We start from the raw sequence: 13,373 nt of genomic DNA on the forward strand, positions 1-13,373 counted from the left end.
GAAGTCTTGTAACCTTTAACTGAACACAGCCTACAAATCCATTTCATATAAGCAGTCTAAGAGGAGCCTTTCAGAAGCCCAAAGTGCAGCTAAGTAGAAGTCAGTGAAAGTTGGCCACCTACACCCATTGTGCCTTTTGAAAGTCTCCCCCTTAATTGTTGCAGAAATGCCTTTGTTTTTGGATTCTGTAGAAATGCAATAGCATTGAGTGAGGATTTTCATTTCCTTTAAAAATAATTTAGGTTGGCGTTTAACAAGTGTTCCATGTGGCAGTGATTTTAAATTAGACCAAGAGTATCAGCAATTTGAGTAAGAGCACTGCTTTTTGTGCTGGTTCAGGCTGAATGAGGAGAGAGCAAACTCTCTCCAATTGTCATTGCAGTTTGAATTGTGTGATCTAAACCATGGCAGCTTCTTGACTGAGGATCAGTGACTGACCAGTGTTCTGGTTTGTATTATAAAATCATAAGTAACCAGATATAATCCAACTGTAACGAAGTTACATAACTATTCCTTGTTTAAACCAGGGGTGGCCAACCCGTTCCAGACAAAACGCCAAATTAGTTGTGCATATAGGGCAAAGAGCTTGGGGGTGGGAGGAGAAGTTGTTGAGCAAAAGAAGCCCTCAGCAGCGTTTGGTCGGGGGCGGGGGGACGGACAAAAAGGACTACCCCTTTAAGAAACGTGCTTTTTGGCCACATCAGGCTCCTGCTGGCTGCCACCATCTTGAAAACACCATTTTGAATGGCTGCGCCGGATGGCTTCCCTCCACCGGTGAGCACAGGGAGCTGGGGGCCGTTTTCAGGGGTGCAGGGGTGGCTTCACGAACTGCACTTTCGGGGGGGGGGGGGCAGGTGGGAAGAGCCACAGGTTGACCTTGGCTGGTTTAAACCCAGATGCCATATATTTTATGTCCAGTATTTCTGCTCTTATTGCTAATTCTTTTCCCAAGATCTTGCTGTTTTATATGACTCCAGCTGTCAGGGAAAGTTAAAAGCCTACATTAAAAGAAGCACCCTACATTTCCCTTCTCTACTTCAGGGTACACTTTTCTCTCAAGTTTTGTGAAATTAAATGTGGTTTCTTTGCTTCTTCAAGTAGTCCAGGGAAATTCCCCTCTCAAAGGTGGAGGTAGAAAGAATCAAATTTGAAGCAAATGTCATCCGTCAAATAGCCTCTAAAAAGCTGCTGTGATACCACAATAATATAGAGCCTTAGGAGGTCATCTAGTCCATCCCCAGGTCCGGAGGCAAATCCCAATAAAACTAGACCATCTCTGGCAGGTGTTTGTCTAACATATTCTTAAAAACCTCCATGCCAAATAACCTTCTTAGTATATGCACAATGTGCGTCAGGTGGCACATAATCAGGATTCATCACAGTGTAACCTCCCCTGCCCACCCTGGTTCACTAACCCAGTGTGAAGTTATGCAGCATAGGGGAAGCCTTGTGACTTCTTACACAACTGTGGGAGGCTAGAACTGAGGCTCCTTGGTGTGCTCAGCGTTGTATGTTAGTGTGTGTGCACCTCAGACCAGACCCGCTCAGACAAACCACCAGGAACAGGCTTTATTCTGTTAAAATAAATAAATAAACCCCAAAACATAGAACAGGATCACAGGTAAGCAACCCCTCCTTTCTGTATGCAGACTGCATGTTGCTTCTAGCTCAGTCCTTGCTGAGACCCTGCTGGGTGCAGAGGGTACGTCCTGACAGGAACCAGGAAATTCTCCCAACATGCCGCAGTTTGTAGTCCACAACTTGTAGTTCCCAGGGCTGCGGTTGAAGCACACTGGACCTTGGGCTACACCTGAATTTGGTCCACTGGTTGGATCTTTAATAGATTTGCTCAAACTCCTGAGATGCGCCTGGACTTGGGGCTGCTTGCAAGGGGGCCACTTCAGGTGGCCAACTGGTTTGCAGCCATACTATGCTGAGCTTTGACCCTGGCAATTTGTCATCCAGGCAAAGTGAGACCAGGTTCATACTTGGAAGGAATAGTTTCAAACAGGACTTTATATAGTTGTTCAACAGAAGCTTCTCTTCCCAAGTTTGTATGAATTCAAGCCAGAGGGCTGTACTGCTGAAGAAGCTATCTCATGGATGAGATGTGAACCCAGAGACCTGGATGTTTGCAGAGTCAAGGGGGATATTTGACTTCAAGAGTAGAACTCTTAGGCTTGATTCTCTTGGCTAAATTCCAACCAAGCTAATTACATTCTACCTACTGAAATTCTCCTTGCACGGTTGAATGCAATATTCTTTTCTGCCTTTTGTCCTAAAATGTTACTTTGTTTGTATGGTGGCTGCCTTTCTGAGGTGGTTTAAACCAGTGTTTCTCAACCAGTATATGAGTACCCTCAGGGGTACAGGAAACCCCCAACATACGACCACCCGAGTTCCGACTCCCGCACTTACAACCATTTTTGTAAGTGCAGAAGGGGCTGAAAACCCGACTTATGTCCTCTGCCCGCATTTACAGCGGAGCACAGCACCTATCATAAATGAGGGCTCAGGTTACAATGCTTCCCCAGGAACCAATCGCGTCGCAAGTTGGGGGTTTCCTGTACTCGAGAGAAATCTGGGGGATACATCAACACACCTGACATTTGGAGAAAACTGAATTTTTGTTTTAAGCTTTACAGTGCTTTATTGTTTTTGTACTTTTTGACACCTAAAAATTTTGGCTATGATTAAGTTGTTTAAACAAATGTGCTCCAATGGTGGAAAAAGTTTTGTGTGTCTGAAAACTATCGGTAGTGGGGAGACTTATAATTTTTTTTAAAAAGGGGGTACTTTTTTTAAGGGGGTACTTTATTAAAAAAAAAAAAGGTTGAGAAACACTGGTTTAAATGATCTCCAGCATGTTAGTTTAAGGAAGCAAATTACATTTTAGCATTCTTTGGCATAGAAAGTGTTAAGTCATTGATTTTGTGTGTGTGTGTGTGTGTGTGTGTGTGTGTGTGTGATTGTATCTTCATGACTAAAATATGTGTGCGCCCTTATTCTGACTCTTTAGAGAGGGAAATGTTGCTATTGTGCCCCGAAAAAAAATATGACTGCACTTGGAGGAAAGGGAGCAATATGCATGGTAGAAAATCCATCTTTAAGAACAGTACTGCTTTTCATAGAATGGGCCATGCTTGTGTCTTGCACTTGCTCAAGCAGTACTTTCTGTCCTTCATTTCAGTTTGACAATAGTTGAATAGCTTGTCCTGTCAATAAGGACATTTTGATTTTGATGGAGCTAGGATAGGCAAATAAAGGCTTATTTTTCTAGTCTGTGTGTTCAACAGCAGCGAATTATGATGCATCCCTACTATTGCAAATATTTAGAGGCGGTATGGGAAGTGATGCATTAGTGAGTCTTTGGCTCTAGAAATTCATGTAAACAATGGTTTGAAGTGGTCATGACATTCTGGGTCAGCCAGTACTGACCCTGGAGTTTGTTTAGTAGCCTTATCATTCAGGGCACTGCATGTATTTGTCCTCTTTTAACAGCCTTGTTCCTACCTAGCTTGATGTCTTAGCATATCAGTGACTAACCTCTTCTTGTTCCCAGTGGCCAGCAGAGTTGACAGGAGTCTTCTCATGCTGATATAAGGCCACGTCCGCAAGTTTCTGAGGCTCCCGCAGAAGATTTTATGAGCTCCAAATTCCCAGTGACTTCAGCGGAATGGAAGATGAGTCCAACACTTTGCTGTTACAAGGCTTTTAGGTTGCAAGCTATCCTGGAACTATAAAATGAGAGTGTATGTCAGCGTAGCGGCACCATTTCCATTACTTGACTACACATCGCTGTCTAGTTAAACTCTTTATGCTACAGGGAGCCAAATCTTGAATCTGTGTTTCCTTGTGCAGGGGAGCGAATAAGAGCCAAAGTTAGCAATGCCTGCTAAAGCAGAGCAAACAAGCCAGTTTAAACTTGCAAGATATTAAATCCTAATTAATAAAAGATTCCTGTAAGTATTAGCTGTTAATGCAGCATGCTTGTCGGCTTGGAAGAAGTTACATTTCCATCTTTCTTCAGCTTAGTTTTTGGAGTATGACAAGAGAACCCCTGGGGGGTGTGACTAATGGAAACTGTGTCATGCTCTGTCTGTATATGCCATGCCGCTGTCTGGAACTGTTTCCTGAAATGCAGTTACTAAATCTGAACACGCAGAGCCTCCTGCCCCTGGAAGGAAATATATAATAAGAGCTGCAAAGTTTGCCTCTTGACTGAAAGCACCCCAGAAGAGGTTTAATTCAGGCCCATCTCTATTAGACACATCTCTCATGAACACAGTCATCTCATGCCCCATAGATGTGACCTTTGCAGTGCACCGGGGAAGATCTTATTTATGTTGGTAGTCAGAACCCCTATCATTGCAAAATTGAGAACCTGAGCTTTGAAATTAGCTTCGGGTCAAAAATCAGCAACATGCAGTTATACAATTTGATTGCATTTCTTCAAATGAAATGTACTAACTCTTTGCACCAAAACAAACATTGTTTAGAGTAGAAGTGGGCAATAATTTTTGCAGGGGGCTACTCAAAAAAATTTTGAGTGGGGATGGGCTGCACTTTTCTTTTTTTATTAATGGAAGGAGTGTGGGGTCTGGGATAGGGATGTAAGTGACTAGTCGACTATCTGATAAGTAAAAGCTTATTGGATGTCCACACGCTACTCGACTAGTCACTCCCCCCTACCCCCCAGCTGCCTCTATCACAAAGAGGTAGCAAACAGGGGGAAGAGAAGGGGGTAATGAAGGGAGACGACTTAAAAGCTGGTTGGCTCCAGCTCCATGGGAGGAGGTAGGGGGCGCAGCAGCAGCCAACTTTGAAATGTAGAAGAGTCCATGCTGGGACTCTTGTTCATTTCAAAGCAGAAGCGCTGCGTGGAGGCTGGGGTCAGTGTGGGACTCAGAATCCCGCACTGGTCCTAGGCTCCATGTGGGTGTTTCTGCTTTGAAATGTACAAGAGCCCCTGCTGGGGACTCTTGTACACTTCAAAGGGGAAGTGCCCACGTGGAGCCCAGGGTCAGCAGGACTCCCCGCTGGCCCTGGGCTCCATGCACTATGCCAGATGTGAAATGCACATTTCAAAGGCAGAACGCAGAAGTTCTTATCGACTAATCGACTACTTGATGGAAAGCCCGTCGACTATTCGATTAGTTAATTAATCGAAATTTAACATCCCTAGTCTGGGATAGAGTTGACTACCTCTGAGGTAAGCCCTGGGGCATGGGTTACGTATTTGAAGGATGCATTTTGACCATAACAGGACGTTTCCCTGCATGACTGGATGAAGTATGCTTTTTCATTAATGCGACTCACTCCAAAGAGGTTAGCTTTAGAACATGGCAAGGGGTCTCATTTTCTGCTTCCAGCACAAATTGCCCACAGGCTCTTCTTTGTCTTAGACCTCTATGAGGAGCCAGTCAGCACAGCAGCTAGACATTTATCCTCCACTGGTACACATCAGCATAGTGCTCTGACATTGTCCGTCAACTAAGACGGGTCTCATGTATATGGTCTTCTCAACTCATGAGCAATCCAGTAAGGAAAACAGTAATTGTCTGAAACCATTTGCTTTGGACCAGACAGCATGGTTAGATTATAGCTAAATGTCTTTCCTAATTGAATGAATAATGTATGAGAGAACCTTTTTGTTCTATTTTCAGTGTGGAGTAGTGATTTAAAGCAGGGAAGAGAGAGGCAGGAATGATGGGTTCTGTTGCTAACCAGCACAGATGCATAGTGCAGATATTGTAACAATGTAGGTCAGTGCATCTCTGTTGTTGGCCAGAGACACCCTTTAGATAAGAGTTGTTCTCCCTCTATCTCCACAGCACTTCACGGAGTTCCTGGATGAGTTCTCTCAGGATGTCCTGGGCCAGCTCTTGAATGACCCCTTCTTGTCTGAGAAAAATGAGATGATGGAGGTGGAGCTGTCCCCCGCCTCTCCAGCGCCCCTCATCCAGGCAGAACATAGCTACTCCCTGTGCGGCGACTCCCGTCCCCAGTCCCCACTGACCCACGTTTCGACTGACGACAACTTCAATGAAGGTAATGCGATGTGGCTGAGTTGTTGCCGACCTTTGTGAAAACATACTGATTGTGGGCATTAGTTATATATAGTGCAGTCTCTAAGGAGCTACCAGAATTCAGCAAATTAAAACATGGACTTATCAAAAGGGAATGAAATTTGAGGAACGAAAGTTCACCCGCTAGCCTATTTGTATAAGCATAGAAGAAAGTTTGGGGTATCGTAAACCACACTATCCAAAAATCTTCAAGTTCAGCTGCTTTAAGCAAGACTTTCAAATCCAACCTGAGCACCTGCAGCTCTTCAATCCTCAACAGCACTGAAGAAGTAGCCACCTATTTTTTGGTGCCTAATGTATGTATTTAACTTCAGATGCCAAAGTCTGAAAATCTAGGTCACTGCAATTCAGGTTCAACATACTGCTGCTGTTCGTTGGAAATGAGGTGAGAGTACAGAAGAGAGACGAGAATATTCCAGTGTCCTTTCCCTATTGGGTACTTGTAGATGACGGCGTAGAAAACAACCTCTTTGGAAAACAAAGAAGAGGGGTAGGAAACCCCCCCCAAAATATTAGTTAGATAGGGTTTGCAGGAAAAAGATGAGATAGCGGGAAAAATAGAATGGGTTAATGCTGGACTGAGATTGATGTAAGAGTTTCTATAAATATATCAAGGGAGTGGAGAAACACTAGAGAGGAAGTAGGCTCGCTAGTTAATAAACAAGGAAGGAGATGTAATCAACAAACCAGATTCGTAGCTGGTGAACACAGACATAGCTCTGAGAGCAGATCTGGCCCAATGATTCTAAAATGGTTGAGAGATTGAACTACTTTCAGAAATTACAATTCTACAGGGAAAAATAGGGGGAAAGAGGTGTGGACAGCTGAAGCAATAATAGAGACCTCGTGATAGTGATTGCAAATAGTTACAAATAAGTACAACTTTTATTGGGATGTTTGGCTATAGAGGGAGGACTGTGGACCAAAGAATGGTGAGTATTAGCAGCTTTTCATAGTGGTGTTACTGGAATAGCCACTATTTTACAAAGCACGAATATGAGGGAAACCGGGTAGGAAGAGAGGGAGGAAATTCAGCCCTAGCCTGCCAGTTCTGGTGGCGAAAGCATGTGTCTATGAAGATGCTAGCAGGTCAGATGAGCTCTGACTTCCAGTAGCTGGGAAGGGGACAGGATAGGATCATGAATCACCGATAAACTATTAAGAATAAAAGCCGTGACAGACATTAACTCCTAATAACTGGTTTACATTTTAAGGCTATTTTTGCATTGAAAAGCAGTATAATCATAAGCTGTATTTAAAGGAAAAAAACAGTACTTAGGTCTGTAGCATTAGCAATCTAAGCTGTTCGTAACAGTCACCATAAACCCGAGCTTCCAAAGATGCTAGTTTTCTGGTACTTAACTCTAAAATAACCTGATCGCCCTTCTTAAAATGACTAAAAGACACTGGCTTTCATTGAAGAAACTGAATGGAACCAATGCAAATTTTCTAGGCGACACAGTTTGTGAAATGATCAAAAAATGTTTCTTCACACTTTTTATGTGGGAAAAATTCTCTTATGGCCGAATAATATCTTTTTGAGGAAGTTCTGCTGACAGAAGAGATCCAGGTTTTGTTAGCTACCTTCATGGACAAGTCCAATGAAATCTAATAGGAGTGAAACACCCAGAGTTAAATAGGGTTTGAATTTTTTTTCTAAAAATCTATAGAATTTAATAGACAAAGATACTCCTTTTATATAATTCAATAGATTGGTTTAAAAATAGAAAAGTAAATATTTTCACACTCTACTAAATGATATAGAATCTTCCCATAAGAGCTATTAAGATCATAACTGTGGAGTGTAGTCACTAGCATGGTCCATAATAGCTGTTAAAACAAAAACAGACAGGAGACTACTCGGCGGGGGGGGGGGGGGGGGGAATGTACTATGTTCAACAATCAGCATGACTGCAAGATGTAAACTGTGTGTTAAATACATTGACTAAGTGTGGAACTAATTGTCCTGATGACATTTGCAGGGGGCAAAATCCTGTGAACTGTGGAAATACTGGAGGATAGGAGGTATAGAACTGAATGTCACCTGTCTTCAACCAAGTGGGGTGGGGTAGGAGAATGCAAGTGCTGGTAATTCCTGTCCAATTTTAACTTCAGTCCTTATGGGATAATGGGACAAATACTAATAGAGCATCCCACATACACCTATCAGATAACAGAACTAGGACTGTCAAATTCCAGAATAAGTAATTGAGACAAATTTGCATTTTCTGGGAGCAGACTTAGGTGTTTGGAATGTGGAAAATAAAAATCGGGAGATGAGGCTGAGTATAAAGAATGTGTAAAGAAATCACATTCTCCAAAATATTAGCCCACTGAGCAGATGCCTTGACTCCTACTGCTGTATATTTGTGTGTTCTCCATGGAGAAGAGTTTTGATCCTACTAACACCGGAGAAAATTCTGCAGGCTTCTGCATGTAGAGAGAATCACAATAAAGAAAAGAAATCTCAGAAGAAGAAGAAAAAGTGAAGGCCAATCTAATCAGATTTTAATATAATTTAAGTATCCAGTCCTGTCGAACAGGGCCCTTATTTTGTAAGGTATTGTGTGAGGTGTGTGACACGCTCCTCAGGGAATCTAGAACCCTAAGCCACTGGCGTAGCCCAGCTGTGCCCATGTGACAGTCTTATTGCTGCTAAACTGTCAGCTCCCTGATGCTCCAACCTGTCTGCCTCCCTGGCGAACTCCTTTAGCATCTGCTGTGTCAAAACCCTGCCATCCAGGTAACAATCAGTGAACCCCAGTTCCAGAGTTCCCCAGAGACATCTCCCTGCAATGTCCGTTCCCTTTCACAGGATGTTCACAGAAGTTAAGGTTGCTGCCTACAAAGAGAGCTCACAGCAGCCAGTTAGAGGACTCCAACTTTTAACATCCCTGAGATCATTCTGTAATAAAACAAGAATAAATTTATTAATGCAGAACACAGATTTAAGTGATATCAGGCAAGAATAAAAGATAGAAAAGGATTAGAAATAATATGCTTTCTAGTGCCTAAAGCTTGATTTGAACTACCTATGCTTTTGCCTAAAACAGTTTCTCACAGCAAATTTTCAAGAGCTCCTGCCTTTCCGGCCAAGAGGATTCACAGTTCATAGGCTCAGAGGGTGGTGTTATCTGTGTCCCTTAAGTGTTGAATATAGGAATAGCCAGGGGCGGATATAGGGCAGGGCAAACGGGGCGGCCGCCCCGGGCCCCGCGCTTAAGAAAGCCCCGCGCATGCGCCGTGGCAAAGGGGGGACCCCGCAGAGTTACGCTGCCCGGGGCCCCGCAAAACAGTCATCTGCCCCTGGGAATAGCCACACTGGTTCAGATCAAAGATCCATCTAGCCCAGTACTCTGTCATCCAATAGTGCCCAAATACTTCAGAGGGAATGAACAGAACAGATAATCTTACAAATTAGCAAGTGATCCACCCCTGTTTGCAATTCCCAGCATCTGGCAAACAGAGGCTTGGGACATCATTCTTGCCCTTCCTGAATAATAGCCATTGATGAGCCTATTCTTCATGAACGTATCGTTCCTTTTTTAATTTAGTTATGGTTGTGGCCTTTACAGCATCCTCTGGCAAGGAGTTCCACCGGTGGACTGTGCATTCTGTGAAGGAATACTTCCTTTTGTGTGTTTTCAACCTGCTGCCTATTAAGTTCATATGGTGACTCCTAGCTCTTAAGCTATGAGGAGTAAATAACACTTCCATATTTACTTTCTCCACACCAGTCATGATTTTATATACCCCTCCCCTCAGTAATTTCTTTTCCAAGCTAAAAAGTTTGTTTTATTAATCGCTCCACCCCCTGGCTTAAGTGAATAAGGATATGCCCAAACCCTTAGGGTATGTACCCAGTGCAGCTCCCTACAGACCCAAATAGTGCCTCCTGTGCCTGTGTTGCTATTTTTAGCTGCTGGAGCCTTTCACTTTCCTCAGGGGAAGGTTCTGGAAGTGGCAAGCATTGGGGAAAAGGCTCCAGCATCTTCTTGCTGCGAGAGCTTCTCCCACGGCTTCCTTGCCAACAGGTACCCTTTTCCCACTGCTGTGTGTCACTTCACGTTACAGCCTAGAATAAGATGCAGTCTGTTTTTCACCATAGTGTATAGCTACACATACCCCACACACCGCTGCCAGTGCAGTGTAGCTATAGCCTAAGTGAAAGTATTGTATGTACTTTCAAAGGGAAGAAATAACTACCCGCTACAGTCATCGTTGCACCACAAGTAACCATTCAATAGCACATGTGTTGCCACCCATTACTTTACTAAGGGTGCTTATTAAACTCAGTGTTCTGATATATATTTGGCTGTAAACTAACTTTGCGAGCTTCTTTTATTTAGTTGTTTTTAACTTGATGTATTTTAATTATGTAATACTAGTGGATCTGCTACTTAGCATTCCGTTACCACTTATGTCTTATTTTTACTTGAATTGGGAGTGGGCAAGTGACTGTTGAATCCCTCGCTTAAGGCCCCCGGCCTTATGGTGAATCATGGCTCTGGTGAATCATTAAATATAATGTAGCTGCTCCAAGGGAGGACACCTGCATAAAAGGCATGATGGGGGTGGTGGAGGTGGAGAGGTTAAGCAGTAATATAGAGGGGATTTTTTTCCCCCACGCATCCAATTTCCTAAAGGATAAAGTTGCCGTTTTTAAATATCCTTGGAAATTGAAGCTTGTTTCCCTAGTAACACAGATTCTAATTTAATTTCACTGGAAATCGTGTTGCTGTTCTAGAAGCAAGTGACATACTCTGAATAGAGATGGAGTGAAGAGGAGGAAGCCCCCTCTGTCCACCCACTTGCAGAGAGGGTGATAGAGTTCAGGTGAATTTTCCACCGGAGAGGAAATCCTCCATCAGACTATCAAAGAGCCCCCCACACTGCCGGTGACTGGCCTCTCCAGTTTGAGGCAGGGTCCTTGGTAAGTGTAGTTCACAGGGAGGAACCTGGGTGCAGAGGTTTCTGCTTCACTCTGTGTATCAGAGTGAGGACAGAACCAAACTGAGCTCAAACCTGCTGCTGTAGTGCCTAATGTATGAATCCAGAAGTACTTGTTCTATTAACAGATTACACAGATCAAGTGGATAAATCAGAAATGTCACTCAGAGAGAATAGTAATGATGTAATACCTAGCACTTATGTAATGGGCTTCATCCATCACTCTCAAAGGGTTTTACAAAGGAGATCAGTATCATTATCCTTATTTTACAGATGGGTAAACTGAGGCCGAGCTTGGCGGTATCACAACAGCAGGAGACCGTCGGGAGCAAACGCTCCCATAGGCTTCCTTTACTCCTTGTGACTGTGAGGAGTACAGGTGCCAGCCAGAGCTGCCCTCAACATTCGATTTACTAGACCCACTAAATCAAACGCCATACGGTCAGGCTGTAACACAGCAAGTGAAGACATGCCCTGAGAGATTAAGTGACTTGCTCAAAGTCATTTAGCAGGCCAGTGACAGAACCCAGGAATAGAACCCAGCTTTCCTGAGTCCCAGTCCAGTGTTCTAACCACTGGGACACAATCAGGATGAGAAGCTAAAGAAAAGTAGCACATTTGGTGTTTTGTGAAATATTTGCAAAATGTACATTCAGAAGATACTGAGAAATCTACTTCTGTTTTTATCTGGAGTCCAAGCTCCAAAGATGTTCTTGGTCCACAACATTCACATCAAACATGGCTTTTCATTTTTGTCTTAAATTATAGTAGTTGAATAAAGATATTGATTATTATTGTCCTTGCAATAACATTTATTACATTGGAGGCAAATCATTTCTGACATGAGTCCAACTAAGTGACATACACTATGGATTAATTTGGCCAACTGTCAGGAGTATTTAAAAATATTTCCATGACTTAAAAAATTAAGGTCTACAACTATAATTTATACAGCTAGATCGTTAAGAAATTCTAAGTATTAAATAAGCTCCCAACTTAGATCATGCTGCAATCCCTGAAGGACATACTTAACTTCATCTATGTATGTAGTTACATTGACTGCATGAGTAAAGTTAAGCACAGGTGCAACTCTTTTCAGGATCAGGGCCTTATTTAATACTGCATTTTCCTATTTCATAATTCTTTAAAAGTTTACTATCTGCAAAGTATTTTGTTAATTGCTTTATAAAACATTTTCTGTATATTTCTAGGCTATCTATACAACTTCATGTTTTGTAAAAGTGTTGATCCAAAAATTGCACTCCTATTACTTAAAATGCATAGCTTAGATATTTTGCAGCATATGTGCCAGGGAAGCCCGATGTTTGGAATTTTTAGAATCTATTGTGGCATTACATTCTGCATAACATTTGTAAACTACATTGAACACCTTCAGGGCAAATCTGTTAACTTTTTTTTATGTATCGATCTGTGATGCATTTTACTTACCATTTGCTGACTATATTCTGTTGCTTTTCTAAGCAGGTGAATAAGGAGCAAAGGGTAAGAATTGGCAGCATTCCACCTAGACAGAGCACATATATGCCTGGAGTGATAGACAATAGCATGAAAATAACAACTGTGCTCCAGGAGTTGATGAGCTTATGCTGAAGTGGTGACTTCCTGCATTGCAGTTTATTTCACCCTTAATCGTGAGCCTTGGCTTGGGGTTGCAGAGATTTTGCATGAATGTAGAGTTCTGAATAATTTCTAAGCAGGAGACATTCCTGTGTGGGGCATGCAGATAGAGGCTCTCAGCACATTAGAATCTTCTAGGGCAGGGCTACTCAACACGTGGCCCATGGGCCACATGTGGCCCACGGTCCATTTGTTTGCCGCCCATGGTGCAATCTGGTTTTACATGGGGATCAACACGTGGCCCGCAGGTGGGATACTTTGAACATGGCCTCCACTGGGAACACACTCCACAACGGTGAGGTGTCTCCTTGTCGGTGTAAGCATTGAAAGATGCAAGCGGACGGTCTGGCTGGAACAGATGGGTACACGGTGTTGGTGTCGCTGGCTCCCATGGAGGAGGTGCCGGGAGCGTTGGGGCATAGTGGGAAGTGCTGGCTGCTTAGCCTTGTGGGCAGAGCCTGAGAGGTGCTGACTGGCTCACACTGGCCACGTTTGGGTCCGGTGCCGCGGCTTAAGGCTTAATCTTTGTATTCCTGCCTATCAGTGTGAACACTATTTGCATATATATTTGCATGTAAATGCAACCACACTTAAGTTGTGGCTCTCGGTGTGTGCTGTGAGTGTAATTGTGGCCCCTGGGGCTTCCAAAGTTGAGTAGCCCTGTTCTAGGGAATTAGGTCCTCTTTAAAAGTTTTA

The 13,373-nt window shown here is 43.2% G+C and overlaps 1 protein-coding gene across 2 annotated transcripts in view; it reads left to right on the forward strand.

Annotated features, from left to right (window-relative positions):
• The window catches only part of CREB3L2 (cAMP responsive element binding protein 3 like 2), a 104,759-nt gene that overhangs the window by 54,477 nt on the left and 36,909 nt on the right, over window positions 1-13,373 (forward strand). For both annotated transcript variants that reach the window (XM_006133371.5, XM_075940030.2), the window contains exon 2: window positions 5,835-6,051. In XM_006133371.5, coding sequence (XP_006133433.2) covers window positions 5,835-6,051 — 217 coding nt within the window. The remainder of the gene's footprint in view (window positions 1-5,834; window positions 6,052-13,373) is intronic.

This window comes from Pelodiscus sinensis, chromosome 1 (assembly GCF_052426305.1).
Source record: "Pelodiscus sinensis isolate ZL-2025 chromosome 1, ASM5242630v1, whole genome shotgun sequence".
Lineage (NCBI taxonomy): Eukaryota > Metazoa > Chordata > Testudines > Trionychidae > Pelodiscus > Pelodiscus sinensis.